Raw genomic sequence first — 27,428 nt, forward strand, 5'->3', positions numbered from 1 at the left:
TGGGTGGGTGAGTTGGTGGGTGGGTGAGTGGGTGGGTGGGTGGGCGGGTGGGTGGGTGAGTGAGTTGTGGGTGGGTGGGTGAGTGACTGGATGGGTGGGTTGGTGGGTGGGTGAGTGGGTTGGAGAGTGGGTGGGTGAGTGGGTGGGTGGGTGAGTTGGTGGGTGGGTGGGTGAGTGAGTGGACGGGTGGGTTGGTGGGTGGGTGAGTGGGTTGGAGAGTGGGTGGGTGAGTGGGTGGGTGGGTGAGTTGGTGGGTAGGTGGGTGAGTGAGTGGACGGGTGGGTTGGTAGATGGGTGAGTGGTTTGGAGAGTGGGTGGGTGAGTGGGTGGGTGGGTGAGTTGGTGGGTGGGTGAGTGAGTGGACGGGTGGGTTGGTGGGTGGGTGAGTGGGTTGGAGAGTGGGTGGGTGAGTAGGTGAGTGGGTGAGTTGGTGGGTGGGTGAGTGGGTGGGTGAGTGGGCGGGTGGGTTGGTGGGTGGGTGAGTGGGTGGGTGAGTGAGTGGATGAGTGAGTGTGTACAGTAGGTGGATGTGTGTGCTTATGACCGGCTCCAGTTTAACAGCAGAGGTCTCACTCCGAATCAGTCGAGTGGCAATATCTTTTCATCGGTTGCGTAACGCTGTGTGGAAGCTACCTGGTCTGTCGCTCCGCACGAAGCTTCAGGTCTTCTCGGCCACAGTCATTCCCTCCCTTCTCTACGCTTGCGAAACGTGAACCCCCCTAATGGAGCATCTTCGCCGGTTAGAAACATTTAGGCAGGCCTGCCTACGATCCACCCTGGGTTTAGGCTGCGTTGGCTGGGTCATGTAGCCCGCATGCCCTGCCACCGCATGCCGAAACAGCTTTTGTTCGGCCGGATCGAGGGGGCAAAACGGGCGCGGCATGGGCTAGAGAAGAGATAGAGTGATGTGGTACAGGAGGACGTGGATGCTACTGGGCAGTTGGAGGCAGTCGCCCTCCAACAACAACGGAGGGCGGAGGAGTGACGCTCACAACAACGAGCGGAGCGCCGGGTGGCTAAAGCACAGCAGGTTGGCACAGTAGGGGGCACAGGTGGTGCATCAGCCAGTCATCTCAGTCATCTCAGTCAGTCGACCCGTGGCACCTGCTGGGTCTGCCCCGTGACCTCCTGCCAGCGGGCGTTCGACACTTCACGTGGTAGCCTCAAGGTGCACATAGCCTGGCACAAGCGTCGTGGTGACGTCACCGCCACTTAGTGGCGAATAGCGGCTGTTGTTTTTGTTGTGTGTGTGTGTAGCCGCGTGAACACGTGTGTGTGTGTGGCCACGTGACCACACGTGTGTGTGTGTGGCCACGTGACCACCACGTGTGTGTGTGTGTGTGTGGCCACGTGACCACGTGTGTGTGTGTGTGGCCACGTGACCCCACGTGTGTGTGTGTGTGGCCACGTGACCCCACGTGTGTGTGTGTGTGGCCACGTGACCCCACGTGTGTGTGTGTGTGGCCACGTGACCACGTGTGTGTGTGTGTGTGTGGCCACGTGACCACGTGTGTGTGTGTAGACACGTGACCCTACACGTGTGTGTGTGGCCACGTGACCACCACGTGTGTGTGTGTGTGTGGCCACGTGACCCCACGTGTGTGTGTGTGTGGCCACGTGACCACGTGTGTGTGTGTGTAGACACGTGACCCTACACGTGTGTGTGTGGCCACGTGACCACCACGTGTGTGTGTGTGTGTGGCCACGTGACCCCACGTGTGTGTGTGTGTGGCCACGTGACCACGTGTGTGTGTGTGTAGACACGTGACCCCACACGTGTGTGTGTAGACACGTGACCACCACGTGTGTGTGTGTGTGGCCACGTGACCCCACGTGTGTGTGTGTGTGGCCACGTGACCACGTGTGTGTGTGTGTGTGTGGCCACGTGACCACGTGTGTGTGTGTGTGGCCACGTGACCCCACGTGTGTGTGTGTGTGGCCACGTGACCACGTGTGTGTGTGTGTGTGTGGCCACGTGACTCCACACGTGTGTGTGTGTGTGGCCACGTGACCCCACCACGTGTGTGTGTGTGTGTGTGTGGCCATGTGACCACCACACGTGTGTGTGTGTGTGTGTGGCCACGTGACCACCCCACGTGTGTGTGTGTGTGTGTGTGGTCACGTGACCACACCACGTGTGTGTGTGTGTGTAGACGTGTGGCCACGTGACCCCACCACGTGTGTGTGTGTGTGTGCCCACGTGACCACGGTCCCCTCCCTCCCCGCCCCGTCCGCACGGTGCTGCCCCTCTCCCCAGCGTGCAGGGGGCGGCTGGGGGCAGGCAGGCGGCTTGCGGAGTTCTGCTTCAGGACGAGCTCCTGGGCCGCCTGCTGACGCACGGCGGCAGCTTCCGCGTGGCGGCCTACGGCAACGCCAGCAACGCCGTGCCGGGCGACTGGGTGCCGGTGCAGAGCGGCACGGTGGGGGGTCCGAGCCGGGCACGCTCGCTCGGTCGCTCGCTCGCTCGGTCGCACGCTCGGTCACTCGCTCAGTCACATGCTCAGTCACACGCTCGCTCGGTCACATGCTCAGTCACATGCTCAGTCACATGCTCAGTCACACGCTCGGTCGCACGCTCAGTCACATGCTCAGTCACTCGCTCAGTCACATGCTCAGTCACATGCTCAGTCACACACTCGCTCGGTCGCACGGTCACATGCTCGCTCAGTCACTCGCTCAGTCACATGCTCAGTCACACGCTCGGTCGCACGCTCAGTCACATGCTCAGTCACCCGCTCAGTCACTCGCTCGGTCACATGCTCAGTCACACGCTCAGTCACTCGCTCGCTCGCTCGCTCGCTCAGTCACATGCTCAGTCACATGCTCAGTCACTCGCTCGGTCACATGCTCGGTCGCTCGCTCAGTCACACGCTCAGTCACACGCTCGGTCACATGCTCAGTCACATGCTCAGTCACTCGCTCGGTCACATGCTCGGTCGCTCGCTCAGTCACATGCTCAGTCACACGCTCGGTCACATGCTCAGTCACATGCTCAGTCACTCGCTCGGTCACTCGCTCAGTCACACGCTCAGTCACTCACTCGCTCGGTCACACGCTCAGTCACTCGCTCAGTCACTCACTCGCTCGGTCGCACGCTCAGTCACTCACTCGCTCAGTCACTCACTCACTCAGTCACACGCTCGGTCACACACTCACTCGGTCGCTGGCTCAGTCACATGTTCAGTCACATGCTCAGTCACACGCTGAGTCACTCGCTCAGTCACTTGCTCAGTCACACGCTCAGTCACATGCTCAGTCACACGCTCGCTCGGTCACTCGCTCGGTCGCTGGCTCAGTCACATGCTCAGTCACATGCTCGGTCACACACTCGCTCGGTCGCTGGCTCAGTCACATGCTCAGTCACATGCTCAGTCACACACTCGCTCAGTCACATGCTCAGTCACACGCTCGGTCACACACTCGCTCGGTCGCTGGCTCAGTCACATGCTCAGTCACATGCTCAGTCACACACTCGCTCAGTCACATGCTCAGTCACACGCTCGGTCACACACTCGCTCGGTCGCTGGCTCAGTCACATGCTCAGTCACATGCTCAGTCACACACTCGCTCAGTCACATGCTCAGTCACATGCTCAGTCACACACTCGCTCAGTCACATGCTCAGTCACACGCTCGGTCACACACTCGCTCGGTCGCTGGCTCAGTCACATGCTCAGTCACATGCTCAGTCACACACTCGCTCAGTCACATGCTCAGTCACATGCTGAGTCACTCGCTCAGTCACTCGCTCAGCCACTCGCTCAGTCACATGCTCAGTCACACACTCGCTCAGTCACACGCTCAGCCACACGCTCGCTCAGTCACAAGCTCAGTCACACGCTCGGTCGCTCGCTCAGTCGCTCGCTCGGTCACACGCTCAGTCACATGCTCGGTCACACACTCGCTCGGTCGCTGGCTCAGTCACATGCTCAGTCACATGCTCAGTCACACACTCGCTCAGTCACATGCTCAGTCACACGCTCAGTCACATGCTCAGTCACACGCTCGCTCGGTCACTCGCTCGGTCGCTGGCTCAGTCACATGCTCAGTCACATGCTCAGTCACACACTCGCTCAGTCACACGCTCAGCCACACGCTCGCTCAGTCACAAGCTCAGTCACACGCTCGGTCGCTCGCTCAGTCGCTCGCTCGGTCACACGCTCAGTCACACACTCAGTCACTCACTCGCTCAGTCACATGCTCAGTCACTCACTCGCTCAGTCACATGCTCAGTCATACGCTCAGTCACATGCTCAGTCACATGCTCAGTCACACGCTCAGTCACACGCTCGCTCAGTCACATGCTCAGTCACACGCTCAGTCACACGCTCGCTCAGTCACATGCTCAGTCACACGCTCGCTCAGTCACAAGCTCAGTCACACGCTCACTCAGTCACATGCTCAGTCACTCGCTCAGTCACACGCTCGCTCAGTCACTCGCTCGGTCACATGCTCAGTCACATGCTCAGTCACTCACTCGCTCAGTCACACCCTCAGTCACTTGCTCAGTCACACGCTCAGTCACATGCTCAGTCACATGCTCAGTCACTCGCTCGCTCGCTCGCTCGCTCAGTCGCTCGCTCGGTCACACGCTCAGTCACATGCTCAGTCACATGCTCGCTCGGTCGCACGCTCAGTCACATGCTCAGTCACACGCTCAGTCACACGCTCAGTCACACGCTCAGTCACACGCTCAGTCACTCACTCGCTTGGTCGCTCGCTCAGTCACTCGCTCAGTCACATGCTCAGTCACACACTCAGTCACATGCTCAGTCACTCACTCGCTCGGTCGCTCGCTCGCTCGCTCAGTCACTCACTCAGTCACTCGCTCAGTCACACGCTCAGTCACTCGCTCAGTCACACGCTCAGTCACACGCTCACTCAGTCACTCACTCACTCGGTTACACGCTCAGTCACACGCTCGGTCGCTGGCTCAGTCACATGCTCAGTCACACGCTCAGTCACATGCTCAGTCACACGCTCAGTCACACGCTCAGTCACACACTCACTCAGTCACATGCTCAGTCACACGCTCAGTCACTCGCTTGGTCGCTTGCTCAGTCACTCGCTCGGTCACATGCTCAGTCACACGCTCGCTCGGTCGCTCGCTCGCTCGGTCACACGCTCAGTCACTCGCTCAGTCACATGCTCAGTCACTCGCTCGCTCAGTCACACGCTCGCTCAGTCACACGCTCAGCCACACGCTCGCTCAGTCACAAGCTCAGTCACACGCTCAGTCACATGCTCAGTCACATGCTCAGTCACATGCTCGCTCAGTCACTCGCTCAGTCACTCGCTCAGTCACTCACTCAGTCACACGCTCAGTCACATGCTCAGTCACACGCTCGCTCGGTCACTCGCTCGGTCGCTGGCTCAGTCACATGCTCAGTCACTCGCTCAGTCACACACTCGCTCGGTCACTCGCTCAGTCACACGCTCGGTCGCTGGCTCAGTCACATGCTCAGTCACACGCTCAGTCACATGCTCAGTCACACGCTCAGTCACATGCTCAGTCCACACGCTCAGTCACACGCTCAGTCACACACTCACTCAGTCACACGCTCAGTCACTTGCTCGGTCGCTCGCTCGGTTACTCGCTCGGTCACTCGCTCGGTCACTCGCTCGGTCACATGCTCAGTCACTCGCTCGGTCACTCGCTCGCTCAGTCGCTCGCTCGGTCACACGCTCAGTCACTCGGTCGCTCAGTCACTCGCTCAGTCACACGCTCGCTCGGTCGCACGCTCAGTCACATGCTCAGTCACATGCTCAGTCACACGCTCAGTTACACGCTCGCTCAGTCGCTCGCTCGGTCACACGCTCAGTCACTCGCTCAGTCACATGCTCAGTCACTCGCTCAGTCACATGCTCAGTCACTCGCTCAGTCACTCAGTCACTCAGTCACACGCTCGCTCAGTCACACGCTCAGTCACACGCTCGCTCAGTCACACGCTCAGTCACATGCTCAGTCACTCGCTCAGTCACTCACTCAGTCACTCGCTCGCTCAGTCACTCGCTCAGTCACACACTCAGTCACTCGCTCAGTCACTCGCTCGCTCAGTCACATGCTCAGTCACACGCTCGGTCGCTGGCTCAGTCACTCGCTCAGTCACACGCTCAGTCACACGCTCGCTCAGTCACTTGCTCAGTCACTCACTCAGTCACACGCTCAGTCGCTCGCTCGCTCGGTCACATGCTCAGTCACTCACTCAGTCACTCGCTCGCTCAGTCACTCACTCAGTCACACGCTCAGTCACACGCTCGCTCAGTCACTCGCTCAGTCACTCGCTCAGTCACATGCTCGCTCAGTCACTCGCTCAGTCACTCGCTCAGTCACTCACTCAGTCACATGCTCAGTCACATGCTCAGTCACACGCTCGCTCGGTCACTCGCTCGGTCGCTGGCTCAGTCACACGCTCAGTCACTCGCTCAGTCACACACTCGCTCAGTCACTCGCTCAGTCACATGCTCAGTCACTCACTCAGTCACACGCTCAGTCACTCGCTCAGTCACACGCTCAGTCACTCGCTCAGTCACACGCTCAGTCACTCGCTCAGTCACACGCTCGCTCAGTCACTCACTCAGTCACACGCTCGCTCAGTCACACGCTTGGTCACTCGCTCAGTCACTCGCTCAGTCACACGCTCAGTCACACGCTCAGTCACTCGCTCAGTCACACGCTCGCTCAGTCACTCGCTCAGTCACTCGCTCAGTCACTCGCTCACTCAGTCACACGCTCAGTCACACGCTCAGTCACTCACTCAGTCACTCGCTCAGTCACACGCTCAGTCACTCGCTCAGTCACTCGCTCACTCAGTCACATGCTCAGTCACTCGCTCAGTCACACGCTCAGTCACTCGCTCAGTCACACGCTCAGTCACTCGCTCAGTCACACGCTCAGTCACTCGCTCAGTCACTCGCTCAGTCACACGCTCAGTCACTCGCTCAGTCACTCGCTCAGTCACACGCTCAGTCACACGCTCAGTCACTCGCTCAGTCACACGCTCAGTCACTCGCTCAGTCACTCGCTCAGTCACACGCTCAGTCACTCGCTCAGTCACTCGCTCACTCAGTCACACGCTCAGTCACACGCTCAGTCACTCACTCAGTCACTCGCTCAGTCACACGCTCAGTCACTCGCTCAGTCACTCGCTCACTCAGTCACATGCTCAGTCACTCGCTCAGTCACACGCTCAGTCACTCGCTCAGTCACACGCTCAGTCACTCGCTCAGTCACACGCTCAGTCACACGCTCAGTCACTCACTCAGTCACACGCTCAGTCACTCGCTCAGTCACACGCTCAGTCACACGCTCAGTCACTCGCTCAGTCACACGCTCAGTCACACGCTCAGTCACTCGCTCAGTCACACACTCGCTCAGTCACTCGCTCAGTCACATGCTCAGTCACTCACTCAGTCACACGCTCAGTCACTCGCTCAGTCACACGCTCAGTCACTCGCTCAGTCACACGCTCAGTCACTCGCTCAGTCACACGCTCGCTCAGTCACTCACTCAGTCACACGCTCGCTCAGTCACACGCTTGGTCACTCGCTCAGTCACTCGCTCAGTCACACGCTCAGTCACACGCTCAGTCACTCGCTCAGTCACACGCTCGCTCAGTCACTCGCTCAGTCACTCGCTCAGTCACTCGCTCACTCAGTCACACGCTCAGTCACACGCTCAGTCACTCACTCAGTCACTCGCTCAGTCACACGCTCAGTCACTCGCTCAGTCACTCGCTCACTCAGTCACATGCTCAGTCACTCGCTCAGTCACACGCTCAGTCACTCGCTCAGTCACACGCTCAGTCACTCGCTCAGTCACACGCTCAGTCACTCGCTCAGTCACTCGCTCAGTCACACGCTCAGTCACTCGCTCAGTCACTCGCTCAGTCACACGCTCAGTCACACGCTCAGTCACTCGCTCAGTCACACGCTCAGTCACTCGCTCAGTCACTCGCTCAGTCACACGCTCAGTCACTCGCTCAGTCACTCGCTCACTCAGTCACACGCTCAGTCACACGCTCAGTCACTCACTCAGTCACTCGCTCAGTCACACGCTCAGTCACTCGCTCAGTCACTCGCTCACTCAGTCACATGCTCAGTCACTCGCTCAGTCACACGCTCAGTCACTCGCTCAGTCACACGCTCAGTCACTCGCTCAGTCACACGCTCAGTCACACGCTCAGTCACTCACTCAGTCACACGCTCAGTCACTCGCTCAGTCACACGCTCAGTCACACGCTCAGTCACACGCTCAGTCACTCGCTCAGTCACACGCTCAGTCACTCGCTCGGTCACACGCTCAGTCACTCGCTCAGTCACTCGCTCAGTCACACGCTCAGTCACTCGCTCAGTCACACGCTCGCTCAGTCACACGCTCAGTCACTCGCTCGGTCACACGCTCGCTCAGTCACACGCTCAGTCACTCACTCGGTCACATGCTCAGTCACACGCTCAGTCACTCGCTCAGTCACATGCTCAGTCACTCGCTCAGTCACTCACTCACTCAGTCACACGCTCAGTCACACGCTCAGTCACTCGCTCAGTCACATGCTCAGTCACTCGCTCAGTCACTCGCTCAGTCACACGCTCAGTCACACGCTCAGTCACTCACTCGGTCACATGCTCAGTCACACGCTCAGTCACTCACTCGGTCACATGCTCAGTCACACGCTCAGTCACTCGCTCAGTCACTCGCTCGCTCAGTCACACGTTCAGTCACTCGCTCAGTCACTCGCTCAGTCACTCGCTCGGTCACTCGCTCAGTCACTCGCTCAGTCACACGCTCAGTCACACGTTCAGTCACTCACTCAGTCACTCACTCAGTCACTCGCTCAGTCACTCGCTCAGTCACTCGCTCAGTCACACGCTCGGTCACTCGCTCGCTCGCTCAGTCACACGCTCGCTCAGTCACTCGCTCAGTCAGACGCTCAGTCACACACTCAGCCACTCGCTCGGTCGCTCAGTCACACGCTCAGTCACATGCTCAGTCACACGCTCAGTCACATGCTCAGTCACATGCTCAGTCACACGCTCAGTCACATGCTCAGTCACATGCTCGCTCGGTCGCACGCTCAGTCACACGCTCAGTCACACGCTCAGTCACACGCTCAGTCACTCGCTCGCTTGGTCGCTCGCTCAGTCACTCGCTCAGTCACATGCTCAGTCACACGCTCAGTCACATGCTCAGTCACTCACTCGCTCGGTCGCTCGCTCGCTCGCTCAGTCACTCACTCAGTCACTCGCTCAGTCACACGCTCAGTCACTCGCTCAGTCACACGCTCAGTCACACGCTCACTCAGTCACTCACTCACTCGGTTACACGCTCAGTCACACGCTCGGTCGCTGGCTCAGTCACATGCTCAGTCACACGCTCAGTCACATGCTCAGTCACATGCTCAGTCACACGCTCAGTCACACACTCACTCAGTCACATGCTCAGTCACACGCTCAGTCACTCGCTCGGTCGCTTGCTCAGTCACTCGCTCGGTCACATGCTCAGTCACACGCTCGCTCGGTCGCTCGCTCGCTCGGTCACACGCTCAGTCACTCGCTCAGTCACATGCTCAGTCACTCGCTCGCTCAGTCACACGCTCGCTCAGTCACACGCTCAGCCACACGCTCGCTCAGTCACAAGCTCAGTCACACGCTCAGTCACATGCTCAGTCACATGCTCAGTCACATGCTCGCTCAGTCACTCGCTCAGTCACTCGCTCAGTCACTCACTCAGTCACACGCTCAGTCACATGCTCAGTCACACGCTCGCTCGGTCACTCGCTCGGTCGCTGGCTCAGTCACATGCTCAGTCACTCGCTCAGTCACACACTCGCTCGGTCACTCGCTCAGTCACACGCTCGGTCGCTGGCTCAGTCACATGCTCAATCACACGCTCAGTCACATGCTCAGTCACACGCTCAGTCACATGCTCAGTCACACGCTCAGTCACACGCTCAGTCACACACTCACTCAGTCACACGCTCAGTCACTTGCTCGGTCGCTCGCTCGGTTACTCGCTCGGTCACTCGCTCGGTCACTCGCTCGGTCACATGCTCAGTCACTCGCTCGGTCACTCGCTCGCTCAGTCGCTCGCTCGGTCACACGCTCAGTCACTCGGTCGCTCAGTCACTCGCTCAGTCACACGCTCGCTCGGTCGCACGCTCAGTCACATGCTCAGTCACATGCTCAGTCACACGCTCAGTCACACGCTCGCTCAGTCGCTCGCTCGGTCACACGCTCAGTCACTCGCTCAGTCACATGCTCAGTCACTCGCTCAGTCACATGCTCAGTCACTCGCTCAGTCACTCAGTCACTCAGTCACACGCTCGCTCAGTCACACGCTCAGTCACACGCTCGCTCAGTCACACGCTCAGTCACATGCTCAGTCACTCGCTCAGTCACTCACTCAGTCACTCGCTCGCTCAGTCACTCGCTCAGTCACACACTCAGTCACTCGCTCAGTCACTCGCTCGCTCAGTCACATGCTCAGTCACACGCTCGGTCGCTGGCTCAGTCACTCGCTCAGTCACACGCTCAGTCACACGCTCGCTCAGTCACTTGCTCAGTCACTCGCTCAGTCACTCGCTCAGTCACACGCTCGGTCACTCGCTCGCTCGCTCAGTCACACGCTCGCTCAGTCACTCGCTCAGTCAGACGCTCAGTCACACACTCAGCCACTCGCTCGGTCGCTCAGTCACACGCTCAGTCACATGCTCAGTCACACGCTCAGTCACATGCTCAGTCACATGCTCAGTCACACGCTCAGTCACATGCTCAGTCACATGCTCGCTCGGTCGCACGCTCAGTCACATGCTCAGTCACACGCTCAGTCACACGCTCAGTCACACGCTCAGTCACTCGCTCGCTTGGTCGCTCGCTCAGTCACTCGCTCAGTCACATGCTCAGTCACACGCTCAGTCACATGCTCAGTCACTCACTCGCTCGGTCGCTCGCTCGCTCGCTCAGTCACTCACTCAGTCACTCGCTCAGTCACACGCTCAGTCACTCGCTCAGTCACACGCTCAGTCACACGCTCACTCAGTCACTCACTCACTCGGTTACACGCTCAGTCACACGCTCGGTCGCTGGCTCAGTCACATGCTCAGTCACACGCTCAGTCACATGCTCAGTCACATGCTCAGTCACACGCTCAGTCACACACTCACTCAGTCACATGCTCAGTCACACGCTCAGTCACTCGCTCGGTCGCTTGCTCAGTCACTCGCTCGGTCACATGCTCAGTCACACGCTCGCTCGGTCGCTCGCTCGCTCGGTCACACGCTCAGTCACTCGCTCAGTCACATGCTCAGTCACTCGCTCGCTCAGTCACATGCTCGCTCAGTCACACGCTCAGCCACACGCTCGCTCAGTCACAAGCTCAGTCACACGCTCAGCCACACGCTCGCTCAGTCACAAGCTCAGTCACACGCTCAGTCACATGCTCAGTCACATGCTCAGTCACATGCTCGCTCAGTCACTCGCTCAGTCACTCGCTCAGTCACTCGCTCAGTCACTCGCTCAGTCACTCACTCAGTCACACGCTCAGTCACATGCTCAGTCACACGCTCGCTCGGTCACTCGCTCGGTCGCTGGCTCAGTCACATGCTCAGTCACTCGCTCAGTCACACACTCGCTCGGTCACTCGCTCAGTCACACGCTCGGTCGCTGGCTCAGTCACATGCTCAATCACACGCTCAGTCACATGCTCAGTCACACGCTCAGTCACATGCTCAGTCACACGCTCAGTCACACGCTCAGTCACACACTCACTCAGTCACACGCTCAGTCACTTGCTCGGTCGCTCGCTCGGTTACTCGCTCGGTCACTCGCTCGGTCACTCGCTCGGTCACATGCTCAGTCACTCGCTTGGTCACTCGCTCGCTCAGTCGCTCGCTCGGTCACACGCTCAGTCACTCGGTCGCTCAGTCACTCGCTCAGTCACACGCTCGCTCGGTCGCACGCTCAGTCACATGCTCAGTCACATGCTCAGTCACACGCTCAGTCACACGCTCGCTCAGTCGCTCGCTCGGTCACACGCTCAGTCACTCGCTCAGTCACATGCTCAGTCACTCGCTCAGTCACATGCTCAGTCACTCGCTCAGTCACTCAGTCACTCAGTCACACGCTCGCTCAGTCACACGCTCAGTCACACGCTCGCTCAGTCACACGCTCAGTCACATGCTCAGTCACTCGCTCAGTCACTCACTCAGTCACTCGCTCGCTCAGTCACTCGCTCAGTCACACACTCAGTCACTCGCTTAGTCACTCGCTCGCTCAGTCACATGCTCAGTCACACGCTCGGTCGCTGGCTCAGTCACTCGCTCAGTCACACGCTCAGTCACACGCTCGCTCAGTCACTCGCTCAGTCACTCACTCAGTCACACGCTCAGTCGCTCGCTCGCTCGGTCACATGCTCAGTCACTCACTCAGTCACTCGCTCGCTCAGTCACTCACTCAGTCACACGCTCAGTCACACGCTCGCTCAGTCACTCGCTCAGTCACTCGCTCAGTCACATGCTCGCTCAGTCACTCGCTCAGTCACTCGCTCAGTCACTCACTCAGTCACACGCTCAGTCACATGCTCAGTCACACGCTCGCTCGGTCACTCGCTCGGTCGCTGGCTCAGTCACACGCTCAGTCACTCGCTCAGTCACATGCTCGCTCAGTCACTCGCTCAGTCACTCGCTCAGTCACTCACTCAGTCACACGCTCAGTCACATGCTCAGTCACACGCTCGCTCGGTCACTCGCTCGGTCGCTGGCTCAGTCACACGCTCAGTCACTCGCTCAGTCACACACTCGCTCAGTCACTCGCTCAGTCACATGCTCAGTCACTCACTCAGTCACACGCTCAGTCACTCGCTCAGTCACACGCTCAGTCACTCGCTCAGTCACACGCTCAGTCACTCGCTCAGTCACACGCTCGCTCAGTCACTCACTCAGTCACATGCTCGCTCAGTCACACGCTTGGTCACTCGCTCAGTCACTCGCTCAGTCACTCGCTCAGTCACTCGCTCACTCAGTCACACGCTCAGTCACACGCTCAGTCACTCACTCAGTCACTCGCTCAGTCACACGCTCAGTCACTCGCTCAGTCACTCGCTCACTCAGTCACATGCTCAGTCACTCGCTCAGTCACACGCTCAGTCACTCGCTCAGTCACACGCTCAGTCACTCGCTCAGTCACACGCTCAGTCACTCGCTCAGTCACTCGCTCAGTCACACGCTCAGTCACTCGCTCAGTCACTCGCTCAGTCACACGCTCAGTCACACGCTCAGTCACTCGCTCAGTCACACGCTCAGTCACTCGCTCAGTCACACGCTCAGTCACACGCTCAGTCACTCGCTCAGTCACTCGCTCACTCAGTCACACGCTCAGTCACACGCTCAGTCACTCACTCAGTCACTCGCTCAGTCACACGCTCAGTCACTCGCTCAGTCACTCGCTCACTCAGTCACATGCTCAGTCACTCGCTCAGTCACACGCTCAGTCACTCGCTCAGTCACACGCTCAGTCACTCGCTCAGTCACACGCTCAGTCACACGCTCAGTCACTCACTCAGTCACACGCTCAGTCACACGCTCAGTCACACGCTCAGTCACTCGCTCAGTCACACGCTCAGTCACTCGCTCGGTCACACGCTCAGTCACTCGCTCAGTCACTCGCTCAGTCACACGCTCAGTCACTCGCTCAGTCACACGCTCGCTCAGTCACACGCTCAGTCACTCGCTCGGTCACACGCTCGCTCAGTCACACGCTCAGTCACTCACTCGGTCACATGCTCAGTCACTCGCTCAGTCACTCGCTCAGTCACATGCTCAGTCACTCGCTCAGTCACTCACTCGGTCACATGCTCAGTCACACGCTCAGTCACTCACTCGGTCACATGCTCAGTCACACGCTCAGTCACTCGCTCAGTCACTCGCTCGCTCAGTCACACGTTCAGTCACTCGCTCAGTCACTCGCTCAGTCACTCGCTCGGTCACTCGCTCAGTCACTCGCTCAGTCACACGCTCAGTCACACGTTCAGTCACTCACTCAGTCACTCACTCAGTCACTCGCTCAGTCACTCGCTCAGTCACACGCTCGGTCACTCGCTCGCTCGCTCAGTCACACGCTCGCTCAGTCACTCGCTCAGTCAGACGCTCAGTCACACACTCAGCCACTCGCTCGGTCGCTCAGTCACACGCTCAGTCAGTCACACGCTCAGTCACACGCTCAGTCACACGCTCAGTCACTCGCTCGCTCAGTCACTCACTCAGTCACTCGCTCAGTCACTCACTCAGTCACACGCTCAGTCACACGCTCAGTCACACGCTCAGTCACTCGCTCAGTCACTCGCTCAATCACACGCTCAGTCACTCGCTCGGTCACACGCTCAGTCACTCGCTCAGTCACTCGCTCAGTCACACGCTCAGTCACTCGCTCAGTCACACGCTCGCTCAGTCACACGCTCAGTCACTCGCTCGGTCACACGCTCAGTCACTCGCTCAGTCACTCGCTCAGTCACACGCTCGCTCAGTCACACGCTCAGTCACTCACTCGGTCACATGCTCAGTCACACGCTCAGTCACTCGCTCAGTCACATGCTCAGTCACTCGCTCAGTCACTCACTCACTCAGTCACACGCTCAGTCACACGCTCAGTCACTCGCTCAGTCACATGCTCAGTCACTCGCTCAGTCACTCGCTCAGTCACACGCTCAGTCACACGCTCAGTCACTCACTCGGTCACATGCTCAGTCACACGCTCAGTCACTCACTCGGTCACATGCTCAGTCACACGCTCAGTCACTCGCTCAGTCACTCGCTCGCTCAGTCACACGTTCAGTCACTCGCTCAGTCACTCGCTCAGTCACTCGCTCGGTCACTCGCTCAGTCACTCGCTCAGTCACACGCTCAGTCACACGTTCAGTCACTCACTCAGTCACTCACTCAGTCACTCGCTCAGTCACTCGCTCAGTCACTCGCTCAGTCACACGCTCGGTCACTCGCTCGCTCGCTCAGTCACACGCTCGCTCAGTCACTCGCTCAGTCAGACGCTCAGTCACACACTCAGCCACTCGCTCGGTCGCTCAGTCACACGCTCAGTCAGTCACATGCTCAGTCACACGCTCAGTCACACGCTCAGTCACACGCTCAGTCACTCGCTCGCTCAGTCACTCACTCAGTCACTCGCTCAGTCACTCACTCAGTCACACGCTCAGTCACACGCTCAGTCACACGCTCGCTCGCTCACACGGTCGCTCGCTCACTCAGTCAGTCACTCACTCTCTCGCTCACATGGCCACTCACTCACTCACACACTCACTCACTCACTCAGCCACTCACTCACTCACCCACCCACTCATCCACTCACTCACTCACTCATCCACTCACTCACCCACTTACCCACTCACTCACCCACTCACTCACTCACCCACTCACTCACCCACTCACTCACCCACTTACCCACTCACTAACTCACCCACTCACTCACTCACCCACTCACTCACCCACTCACTCACTCATTCACTCACTCACCCGCCGATGGTTGTTGTTGTTGTGGCTATGATGGTTGTTCTAGATTTAAAGCTTTCGTGACTGCTAGGATCCATACTCTTTGGTTCTATTGGGTAAAGTCACCACGTAGGTGAAAATAAAATAACAAAAAATCACGACGTTTCGACCACAACACAAGCGGCCTTCATCAGGTGAAGGGACGAGACTGTCTGCTGTCCTCCTTCACCTACGTGACTTTACCCAATAGAACCAAAGAGTATGATGGTTGTTGTTGTTGTGGCTATGATGGTTGTTGTTGTTGTGGCTATGATGGTTGTTGTTGTTGTGGCTATGATGGTTGTTGTTGTTGTTGTGGCTATGATGGTTGTTGTTGTTGCGGCTATGATGGTTGTTGTTGATGTTGTTGTGGCTATGATGGTTGTTGTTGTGGCTATGATGGTTGTTGTTGTGGCTATGATGGTTGTTGTTGTTGTTGTTGTGGCTATGATGGTTGTTGTTGATGTTGTGGCTATGATGGTTGTTGTTGTGGCTATGATGGTTGTTGTTGTGGCTATGATGGTTGTTGTTGTTGTTGTTGTGGCTATGATGGTTGTTGTTGATGTTGTGGCTATGATGGTTGTTGTTGTGGCTATGATGGTTGTTGTTGTTGTGGCTATGATGTTTGTTGTTGTGGCTATGATGGTTGTTGTTGTGGCTATGATGGTTGTTGTTGTTGTGGCTATGATGGTTGTTGTTGTTGTGGCTATGATGGTTGTTGTTGTGGCTATGATGGTTGTTGTTGATGTTGTTGTGGCTATGATGGTTGTTGTTATGGCTATGATGGTTGTTGTTGTGGCTATGATGGTTGTTGTTGTTGTGGCTATGATGGTTGTTGATGTTGCTATGATGGTTGTTGTTGTTGTGGCTATGATGGTTGTTGTTGTGGCTATGATGGTTGTTGTTGTTGTGGCTATGATGGTTGTTGTGGCTATGATGGTTGTTGTTGTTGATGTTGCTATGATGGTTGTTGTTGTTGTGGCTATGATGGTTGTTGATGTTGCTATGATGGTTGTTGTTGTTGTGGCTATGATGATAGTTGTTGTGGCTATGATGGTTGTTATTGTTGTGGCTATGATGGTTGTTGTTGTTGTGGCTATGATGGTTGTTGTTGTTGTGGCGATGATGGTTGTTGTTGTGGCTATGATGGTTGTTGTGGCTATGATGGTTGTTGTTGTTGTGGCTATGATGGTTGTTGTGGCTATGATGGTTGTTGTTGTTGTGGCTATGATGGTTGTTGTTGTTGTGGCTATGATGGTTGTTGTTGTTGTGGTTATGATGGTTGTTGTTGTGGCTATGATGGTTGTTGTTGTTGTGGCTATGATGGTTGTTGTTGTTGTGGCTATGATGGTTGTTGTTGTTGTGGCTATGATGGTTGTTGTTGTTGTGGCTATGATGGTTGTTGTTGTTGTGGCTATGATGGTTGTTGTTGTTGTGGCTATGATGGTTGTTGTTGTTGTGGTTATGATGGTTGTTGTTGTTGTGGCTCTGATGGTTGTTGTTGTGGCTATGATGGTTGTTGTTGTGGCTATGATGGTTGTTGTTGTTGTGGCTATGATGGTTGTTGTGGCTATGATGGTTGTTGTTGTTGATGTTGCTATGATGGTTGTTGTTGTTGTGGCTATGATGGTTGTTGATGTTGCTATGATGGTTGTTGTTGTTGTGGCTATGATGATAGTTGTTGTGGCTATGATGGTTGTTATTGTTGTGGCTATGATGGTTGTTGTTGTTGTGGCTATGATGGTTGTTGTTGTTGTGGCGATGATGGTTGTTGTTGTGGCTATGATGGTTGTTGTGGCTATGATGGTTGTTGTTGTTGTGGCTATGATGGTTGTTGTTGTTGTGGCTATGATGGTTGTTGTTGTTGTGGCTATGATGGTTGTTGTTGTTGTGGCTATGATGGTTGTTGTTGTTGTGGTTATGATGGTTGTTGTTGTGGCTATGATGGTTGTTGTTGTTGTGGCTATGATGGTTGTTGTTGTTGTGGCTATGATGGTTGTTGTTGTTGTGGCTATGATGGTTGTTGTTGTTGTGGCTATGATGGTTGTTGTTGTGGCTATGATGGTTGTTGTTGTTGTGGCTATGATGGTTGTTGTTGTTGTGGCTATGATGGTTGTTGTTGTTGTGGTTATGATGGTTGTTGTTGTGGCTCTGATGGTTGTTGTTGTGGCTATGATGGTTGTTGTTGTGGCTATGATGGTTGTTGTTGTTGTGGCTATGATGGTTGTTGATGTTGCTATGATGGTTGTTGTTGTTGTGGCTATGATGATAGTTGTTGTTGTGGCTATGATGGTTGTTGTTGTTGTGGCTATGATGGTTGTTGTTGTTGTGGCTATGATGGTTGTTGTTGTGGCTATGATGGTTGTTGTTGTTGTGGCTATGATGGTTGTTGTTGTTGTGGCTATGATGGTTGTTGTTGTTGTGGCTATGATGGTTGTTTTTGTTGTGGCTATGATGGTTGTTGTTGTTGTGGCTATGATGGTTGTTGTTGTTGTGGCTATGATGGTTGTTGTTGTTGTGGCTATGATGGTTGTTGTTGTTGTGGCTATGATGGTTGTTGTTGTTGTGGCTATGATGGTTGTTGTTGTTGCTATGATGGTTGTTGGTGTTGTGGCTATGATGGTTGTTGTGGCTATGATGGTTGTTGTTGTTGATGTTGCTATGATGGCTGTTGTTGTTGTGGCTATGATGGTTGTTGATGTTGCTATGATGGTTGTTGTTGTTGTGGCTATGATGATAGTTGTTGTTGTTGTGGCTATGATGGTTGTTGTTGTTGTGGCTTTGATGGTTGTTGTTCTGTCTATGATGGTTGTTGTTGTGGCTATGATGGTTGTTGTTGTTGTTGTGGCTATGATGGTTGTTGTTGTGGCTATGATGGTTGTTGTTGTGGCTATGATGGTTGTTGTTGTTGTGGCTATGATGGTTGTTGTTGTTGTGGCTATGATGGTTGTTGTTGTTGTGGCTATGATGGTTGTTGTTGTTGTGGCTATGATGATAGTTGTTGTTGTTGTGGCTATGATGGTTGTTGTTGTTGTGGCTATGATGGTTGTTGTTGTTGTGGCTATGATGGTTGTTGTTGTTGTGGCTATGATGGTTGTTGTTGTTGTTGTTGCTATGATGGTTGTTGTTGTTGTGGCTATGATGGTTGTTGTTGTGGTTATGATGGTTGTTGTTGTTGTTGCTATGATGGTTGTTGTTGTGGCTATGATGGTTGTTGTTGTGGCTATGATGGTTGTTGTTGTTGTGGCTATGATGGTTGTTGTTGTTGTTGTGGCTATGATGGTTGTTGTGGCTATGATGATAGTTGTTGTTGTTGTGGCTATGATGGTTGTTGTTGTTGTGGCTATGATGGTTGTTGTTGATGTTGCTATGATAGTTGTTGTTGTGGCTATGATGGTTGTTGTTGTGGCAATGATGGTTGTTGTTGTGGCTATGATGGTTGTTGTTGTTGTGGCTATGATGGTTGTTGTTGATGTTGCTATGATGGTTGTTGTTGCCTTGATGGTTGTTGCTATGATGGTGACTGTTGTTTTTGTTGTTGTTGTTGTTGTTGTTGTTGTTGCTAGGTAGTGCCTTGTCCTGACAACCTCTGTGCAGTGGACGTGGTGGTGACGGTGTTGTGGACGAGGGTTGGGTCGCTTGTGAATTCACAGGCGAAGGTTCTGGGTGTCATGGTCAATCAGCTGTACAACACGGCCACACAGGTACAGCCGCACTCTCACACACACACACACAGGTACAGGCACACACACACACAGGTACACACACACACAGGTACACACACAGGTACACTCACACACACACACACAGGTACAGCCGCACACACACACACAGGTACACTCACACACACACAGGTACAGCCGCACACACACACACAGGTACACTCACACACACACACAGGTACACTCACACACACACAGGTACAGCCGCACACACACACAGGTACAGCCGCACACATACACACAGGTACACTCGCACACACACACAGGTACACACACACACACACATGTACAGCCACACTCACACAGGTACACACACACAGGTACCACCGCACACACACACAGGTACAGCCGCACACACACACACACAGGTACAGCCACACACACACACACAGGTACACACACACATGTACAGCCACACTCACACACAGGTACACACACACACAGGTACAGCCGCACACACACACACACACAGGTACAGCCGCACACTCACACACAGGTACACACACAAAGGTACACTCACATACACACACACAGGTACAGCCACACACTCACACACAGGTACACACACACACACATGTACAGCCACACTCACACACAGGTACACACACACACACAGGTACAGCCGCACACACACAGGTACAGCCGCACACACACACAGGTACAGCCACACACACACACACAGGTACACACACACACATGTACAGCCACACTCACACACAGGTACACACACACACAGGTACAGCCGCACACACACACGCAGGTACAGCCGCACACTCACACACAGGTACACACACACATGTACAGCCACACACACACAGGTACAACTGCACACACACACACACACAGGTACAGCTGCACACACACACACAGGTACAGCCACACACTCACACACACAGGTACAGCCACACACTCACACACACAGGTACAGCCGCACACACACACAGGTACAGCCACACACACACACACATGTACAGCCACACACACAGGCACAGCCACACACACACACACACAGGTATAGCCACACACACACAGGTACAGCTGCACACACAGGTACAGCCACACTCACACACACACAGGTACAGCCGCACACACACACACACAGGTACAGCTGCACACACACACAGGTACAGCCGCACACACACAGGTACAGCTGCACACACACACACACAGGTACAGCCGCACACACTCACACAGGTACAGCCGCACACTCACACACACACACAGGTACAGCTGCACACACACACAGGTACAGCCTCACACACACACAGGTACAGCCGCACACTCACACACACACACAGGTACAGCTGCACACACACACACACAGGTACAGCCACACACACACACAGGTACAGCTGCACACACACACACACACAGGTACAGCCACACACTCACACACAGGTACAGCCACACACTCACACAGGTACAGCTGCACACACACACACACACAGGTACAGCCACACACTCACACTCACAGGTACAGCCACACACACACACAGGTACAGCCGCACACTCACACACATGTACAGCCTCACACACACACAGGTACAGCCACACACACACACATGTACAGCCTCACACACACACAGGTACAGCCTCACACACACACAGGTACAGCCACACACACTCACACACACACAGGTACAGCCGCACACTCACACACTCACAGGTACAGCCGCACACTCACACACACACACAGGTACAGCCGTGTCCCTCTGACCTCTGACCTCTGTCTCTCTTTCTCCCCCGTGTGTCCATCTGCTCAGGGTCAGTGTCCCTCTGACCTCTGACCTCTGTCTCCCCTGTGTGTCCATCTGCTCAGGGTCAGTGTCCCTCTGACCTCTGTCTCTCTCCCCCCCGTGTGTCCATCTGCTCAGGGTCAGTGTCCCTCTGATCTCTGACCTCTGTCTCCCCTGTGTGTCCATCTGCTCAGGGTCAGTGTCCCTCTGACCTCTGTCTCTCTCCCCCCCGTGTGTCCATCTGCTCATGGTCAGTGTCCCTCTGACCTCTTGACCTCTGTCTCTCTCCCCCGTGTGTCCATCCGCTCAGGGTCAGTGTCCCTCTGACCTCTGTCTCTCTCTCTCCCCCGTGTGTCCATCTGCTCAGGGTCAGTGTCCCTCTGACCTCTGACCTCTGTCTCTCTCTCCCCCGTGTGCCCATCTGCTTAGGGTCAGTGTCCCTCTGACCTCTCTCTCCCCCGTGTGTCCATCTGCTCAGGGTCAGTGTCCCTCTGACCTCTTGACCTCTGCCTCTCTCTCCCCCCCGTGTGTCCATCCGCTCAGGGTCAGTGTCCCTCTGACCTCTGACCTCTTTCTCTCTCCCCCGTGTGTCCATCCGCTCAGGGTCAGTGTCCCTCTGACCTCTGACCTCTCTCTCTCTCCCCCGTGTGTCCATCCGCTCAGGGTCAGTGCCCCTCAGACCTCTGACCTCTGCCTCTCTCTCTCTCCCCCATGTGTCCATCCGCTCAGGGTCAGTGTCCCTCTGACCTCTTGACCTCTGCCTCTCTCTCCCCCCCCGTGTGTCCATCTGCTCAGGGCCAGTGTCTGACCTCTGACCTCTCTCTCCCCTGTGTGTCCATCTGCTCATGGTCAGTGTTCCTCTGACCTCTTGACCTCTGTCTCTCTCCCCCCCGTGTGTCCATCCGCTCAGGGTCAGTGTCCCTCTGACCTCTGACCTCTCTCTCTCTCCCCCGTGTGTCCATCCGCTCAGGGTCAGTGTCCCTCTGACCTCTGACCTCTCTCTCTCCCCCGTGTGTCCATCTGCTCAGGGCCAGTGTCTGACCTCTGACCTCTCTCTCCCCCGTGTGTCCATCCGCTCAGGGTCAGTGCCCCTCTGACCTCTGACCTCTGACCTCTCTCTCTCCCTCTCCCCCGTGTGTCCATCTGCCAGTGTCCCTCTGACCTGTGGCTCGACCTGACCTCGACCGTGACCTTCCTGGAGCTGGCCTCCCCGGCGCTGCCCGTGACGAGCGCCGTGCCCACCATCGACGCTCGCCTGCCCACGGACCTCTTCTTCCCCTTCCTCCAGAACTCCGCCCCGCCCCGCTGCACCCTGGTTACCGTCATGGCCGCCGCCCTGGCCCTGCTGGTGGGCGTGGCCAACGCGTAGGCCCTGCTTCCCCTCCTGCTACTCTACCCACAATCCCCTCCTTGCTGCTACTCCACCCACAATCCCCTCCTCCTTGCTGCTACTCTACCCACAATCCACTCCTTGCTGCTACTCTACCCACAATCCCCTCCTCCTGCTACTCTACCCACAATCCCCTCCTCCTGCTACTCTACCCACAATCCACTCCTTGCTGCTACTCCACCCACAATCCCCTCCTTGCTACTCTACCCACAATCCCCTCCTCCTGCTACTCTACCCACAATCCCCTCCTTGCTACTCTACCCACAATCCCCTCCTCCTGCTACTCCACCCACAATCCCCTCCTTGCTACTCTACCCACAATCCCCTCCTGCTACTCCACCCACAATCCCCTCCTTGCTACTCTACCCACAATCCCCTCCTCCTGCTACTCTACCCACAATCCCCTCCTCCTGCTACTCCACCCACAATCCCCTCCTTGCTACTACTCTACCCACAATCCCCTCCTTGCTGCTACTCTACCCACAATCCCCTCCTCCTGCTACTCTACCCACAATCCCCTCCTTGCTACTCTACCCACAATCCCCTCCTCCTGCTACTCCACCCACAATCCCCTCCTCCTGCTACTCCACCCACAATCCCCTCCTCCTGCTACTCTACCCACAATCCCCTCCTCCTACTCTACCCACAATCCCCTCCTCCTACTCTACCCACAATCCCCTCCTCCTACTCTACCCACAATCCACTCCTGCTACTCCAGCTACAATCTGCTCCTGCTACTCTACCCACAATCCCCTCCACCTACTCTACCCACAATCCCCTCCACCTACTCTACCCACAATCCCCTGCTGCTACTCTACCCACAATCCCCTGCTGCTACTCTACCCACAATCCCCTCCTCCTACTCTAGCCACAATCCCCTCCTGCTACTCTACCCACAATCCCCTCCTTGCTACTCTACCCACAATCCCCTCCAACTACTCTACCCACAATCCCCTCCTCCTACTCTACCCACAATCCCCTCCTGCTACTCTACCCACAATCCCCTCCTGCTACTCTACCCACAATCCCCTCCTGCTACTCTACCCACAATCCCCTCCTGCTACTCTACCCACAATCCCCTCCTGCTACTCTACCCACAATCCCCTCCTCCTACTCTACCCACAATCCCCTCCTACTCTACCCACAATCCCCTCCTGCTACTCTACCCACAATCCCCTCCTCCTACTCTACCCACAATCCCCTCCTCCTACTCTACCCACAATCCCCTCCTCCTACTCTACCCACAATCCCCTCCTCCTACTCTACCCACAATCCCCTCCTCCTACTCTACCCATAATCCCCTCCTGCTACTCTACCCACAATCCCCTCCTGCTACTCTACCCACAATTCCCTCCTCCTACTCTACCCACAATCCCCTCCTACTCTACCCACAATCCCCTCCTGCTACTCTACCCACAATCCCCTCCTCCTACTCTACCCACAATCCCCTCCACCTACTCTACCCACAATCCCCTCCTCCTACTCTACCCACAATCCCCTCCTCCTACTCTACCCACAATCCCCTCCTCCTCCTCGCCCCTCCCCTTCAATCCCCGACACCCACGGCCTCAAAGATGGCGTCCGTCGGTTGTCGTGGCGACGCCAACAATGGCCACTGCCGTCGTCGCGGCGACCCCAAAATGGGCGCCGTCGTCGTCGTGGCGACCCAAAAAATGGCCGCCATCGTCGTGGCGAGGCCAAAAATGGCCGCCGTCGCCGTGGCGACCCCAAAAATGGCCGCCGCTGCCGTGACGGCCGCCATCTATTCTCCCAGCGACCAAGATGGCCTCCGCAACGCTAAAGCTTCCCCCGTGTAGCCCACACGGTGCCGTTACCCCTACAGCAGCGCGTTGCCCCTGCAGCAGCGTCTCGCCCCTACTGTTGCCCCTACAGCTCCCTGTTGCCCCTACTGTTGCCCTACAGCTCCCTGTTGCCCCTACTGTTGCTCCTACTGTTACCCCTACAGCAGCGTGTAGCCCCTACTGTTGCCCCTACAGCTCCGTGTTGCCCTACAGCTCCCTGTTGCCCCTACTGTTGCCCCTACAGCATCGTCTCGCCCCTACTGTTGCCCCTACAGCTCCCTGTTGCCCCTACTGTTGCCCTACAGCTCCCTGTTGCCCCTACTGTTGCTCCTACTGTTACCCCTACAGCAGCGTGTAGCCCCTACTGTTGCCCCTACAGCTCCGTGTTGCCCTACAGCTCCCTGTTGCCCCTACTGTTGCCCCTACAGCATCGTCTTGCCCCTACTGTTGCCCCTACAGCTCCCTGTTGCCCCTACTGTTGCCCTACAGCTCCCTGTTGCCCCTACTGTTGCCCCTACTGTTACCCTTACAGCAGCGTGTAGCCCCTACTGTTGCCCCTACAGCACCGTCTAGCCCCTACTGTTGCTCTTACTGTTGCCCCTACTGTTGCCCCTACTGTTGCTCCTACTGTTGCTCCTACTGTTGCTCCTACAGCTCCGTGTTGCCCTACAGCTCCCTGTTGCCCCTACTGTTGCCCCTACTGTTGCTCCTACTGTAGCCCCTACAGCACCGTCTAGCCCCTACTGTTACCCCTACAGCAGCGTCTAGCCCCTACTGTTGCCCCTACAGCACCGTCTAGCCCCTACTGTTGCCCCTACAGCTCCGTGTTGCCCTACAGCTCCCTGTTGCCCCTACTGTTACCCTACTGTTGCCCCTACTGTTGCCCCTACTGTTGCTCCTACTTTTGCCCCTACAGCACCGTCTAGCCCCTACTGTTACCCCTACAGCTCCGTCTTGCCCTACAGCTCCCTGTTGCCCCTACTGTTGCCCCTACTGTTGCTCCTACTGTTGCCCCTACAGCAGCGTGTAGCCCCTACTGTTGCCCCTACTGTAGCCCCTACTGTTGCTCCTACTGTTGCCCCTACTGTAGCCCCTACAGCAGCGTGTTGCCCCTACAGCAGCGTCTAGCGCCTACTGTTGCCCCTACTGTTGCCCCTACAGCAGCGTGCGTAAAGAGGTGGCGAGTGATTGTCGATTTTTGCTGTCACAGAGAGTTTGTCGAGGGAAGGAAAGCGCCTTTTTGCTTTTAGGGTGGATTGAATTCACATTTGCTGTCGGTATATCTGTAAATCAGTGGTGTTCATAAAAGCCTTTATTTATGATGACGTGTGCCTGCGTGTGTGTGTATGTGTGTAGGTGTGTGTATGTGTGTGTATGTGTATCTGTGTATGTATGTGTGTGTGTAGGTGTGTGTGTAGGTGTGTGTGTATGTATGTGTGTGTGTAGGTGTCTGTATGTGTAGGTGTGTGTATGTGTGCATGTGTAGGTGTGTGTGTGTAGGTGTGTGTGTAGGTATGTGTGTGTGTAGGTGTGTGTAGGTGTGGTGAGCGATAGTGTAGCGGTTAGCGCGCTGCGCTATGAACCTGGCGACCCGGGTTCGATTCCCGCTCATGGCCAACACCAGTGACGATTATCTGAACCGGTCCCGGGCCTCCCCTAGGTCGACTCAGCCTCAAATGAGTACCTGGTGCGGTGTGTAAACATTGCCACTAGGGAGACAAAAGCGGTCGGGCGTGGTGCTGGCCACCCACCCCCTCGTGTACCGTTCCGGCCTTAATAGGTGCTCGCTAACAGCACTTGCCCCTACAGTCTGTTAAGGCTATATGGGGGATCCTTGTCTTTGTCTTTGTGTAGTTGTGTGTATGTGTGTGTGTGTAGGTGTGTGTAGGTGTGTGTGTGTGTGTGTAGGTGTGTGTATGTGTGAGATGGGGCCTTACCATCAGCCCCACCAAAACTAAGCACCTGCCTGGGTATTTTGTACCATCGGACACTCCACCCCCACAACTCCCAATCGGTGATGGGGCAGTTGTGGAGAGAGTGGAGAGTTTCCCATACCTGGGCAGTGTGCTCATGACCGGCTCCAGTTTAACATCAGAGGTCTCACTCCGAATCAGTCGAGCGGCAATATCTTTTCATCGGTTGCGTAACGCTGTATGGAAGCTACCTGGTCTGTCGCTCCGCACTAAGCTTCAGGTCTTCTCGGCCATGGTCATTCCCTCCCTTCTCTACGCTTGTGAAACGTGGACCCCCCTAATGGAACATCTTCGCCGGTTAGAAACATTTAGGCTGGCCTGCCTACGATCCATCCTGGGTTTAACCAGACTGGATTGTTGAGGAGCTCACAAATCCTTGAAAGATCTGGGCAAGGTCCCATCGGTGAGCTCCTCCGGCAGGCAAGGCTGCGTTGGCTGGGTCATGTAGCCCGCATGCCCAGCCACCGCATGCCGAAACAGCTTTTGTTCGGCCGGATCGAGGGGGCTAAACGGGCGCGGCATGGGCTAGAGAAGAGATGGAGTGATGTGGTACAGGAGGACGTGGAGCTGAGTGGACTTGCCGATGACTGGTACCAGTGGTGTCAAGATCGACCTCTGTGGAGGAGGCTCGTGAAGGACGCTACTGGGCATTTGGAGGCAGTCGCCCTCCAACAACAACGGAGGGCGGAGGAGCGACGCTCACAACAACGAGCGGAGCGCCGGGTGGCTAAAGCACAGCAGGTTGGCACAGTAGGGGGCACAGGTGGTGCACCAGCCAGTCATCTCAGTCAGTCGACCCGTGGCACCTGGGTCTGCCCCGTGACCTCCTGCCAGCGGGCGTTCGACACTTCACGTGGCCTCAGGGTGCACATGGCCTGGCACAAGCGTCGTGGTGACGTCACCTCCACTTAGTGGTGAATGGCGGTTGTTGTTGTGTGTGTGTGTCTGTGTGTGTGTGTCTCTGTGTATGTATGTATATCTGCGTGTATGTGTATCTGTGGTCGACTCAAATGAGTACCTGGTGTGTAAACATCGCCACTAGGGAGACAAAGGCGGTCGGGCGTGGTGCTGGCCACCCACCCCCTCGTGTATCGTTCCGACCTTCATAGGTGCTGCTCGCTAACAGCACTTGCCCCTACAGTCTGTTAAGGCTACACGGGGGATCTTTATCTTTGTGTGTGGATGTGTGTGTAGGTGTGTCTCTGTGTGTTTCTGTCTGTGTCTTCGTCTGTGTCTCTGTGTGTATCTCTCTGTGTGTCTCTGTATATGTGTG

The 27,428-nt window shown here is 55.9% G+C and overlaps 1 protein-coding gene across 1 annotated transcript in view; it reads left to right on the forward strand.

Annotated features, from left to right (window-relative positions):
- LOC142908506 (tectonic-1-like) overlaps positions 1-25,507 on the forward strand; it is a 61,492-nt gene extending 35,985 nt beyond the window's left edge. The window contains exons 9-11 of the mRNA XM_076059240.1: positions 2,258-2,420; positions 19,099-19,236; positions 22,141-25,507. Coding sequence (XP_075915355.1) covers positions 2,258-2,420; positions 19,099-19,236; positions 22,141-22,359 — 520 coding nt within the window. The 3' untranslated portion in view covers positions 22,360-25,507. The remainder of the gene's footprint in view (positions 1-2,257; positions 2,421-19,098; positions 19,237-22,140) is intronic.
- Positions 25,508-27,428: the final 1,921 nt, after the last annotated feature.

This window comes from Petromyzon marinus, assembly GCF_048934315.1.
Source record: "Petromyzon marinus isolate PM22_M1 ecotype Great Lakes invasive population chromosome 84 unlocalized genomic scaffold, UKy_Petmar_22M1.pri1.0 chr84_unloc.6, whole genome shotgun sequence".
NCBI lineage: Eukaryota > Metazoa > Chordata > Hyperoartia > Petromyzontiformes > Petromyzontidae > Petromyzon > Petromyzon marinus.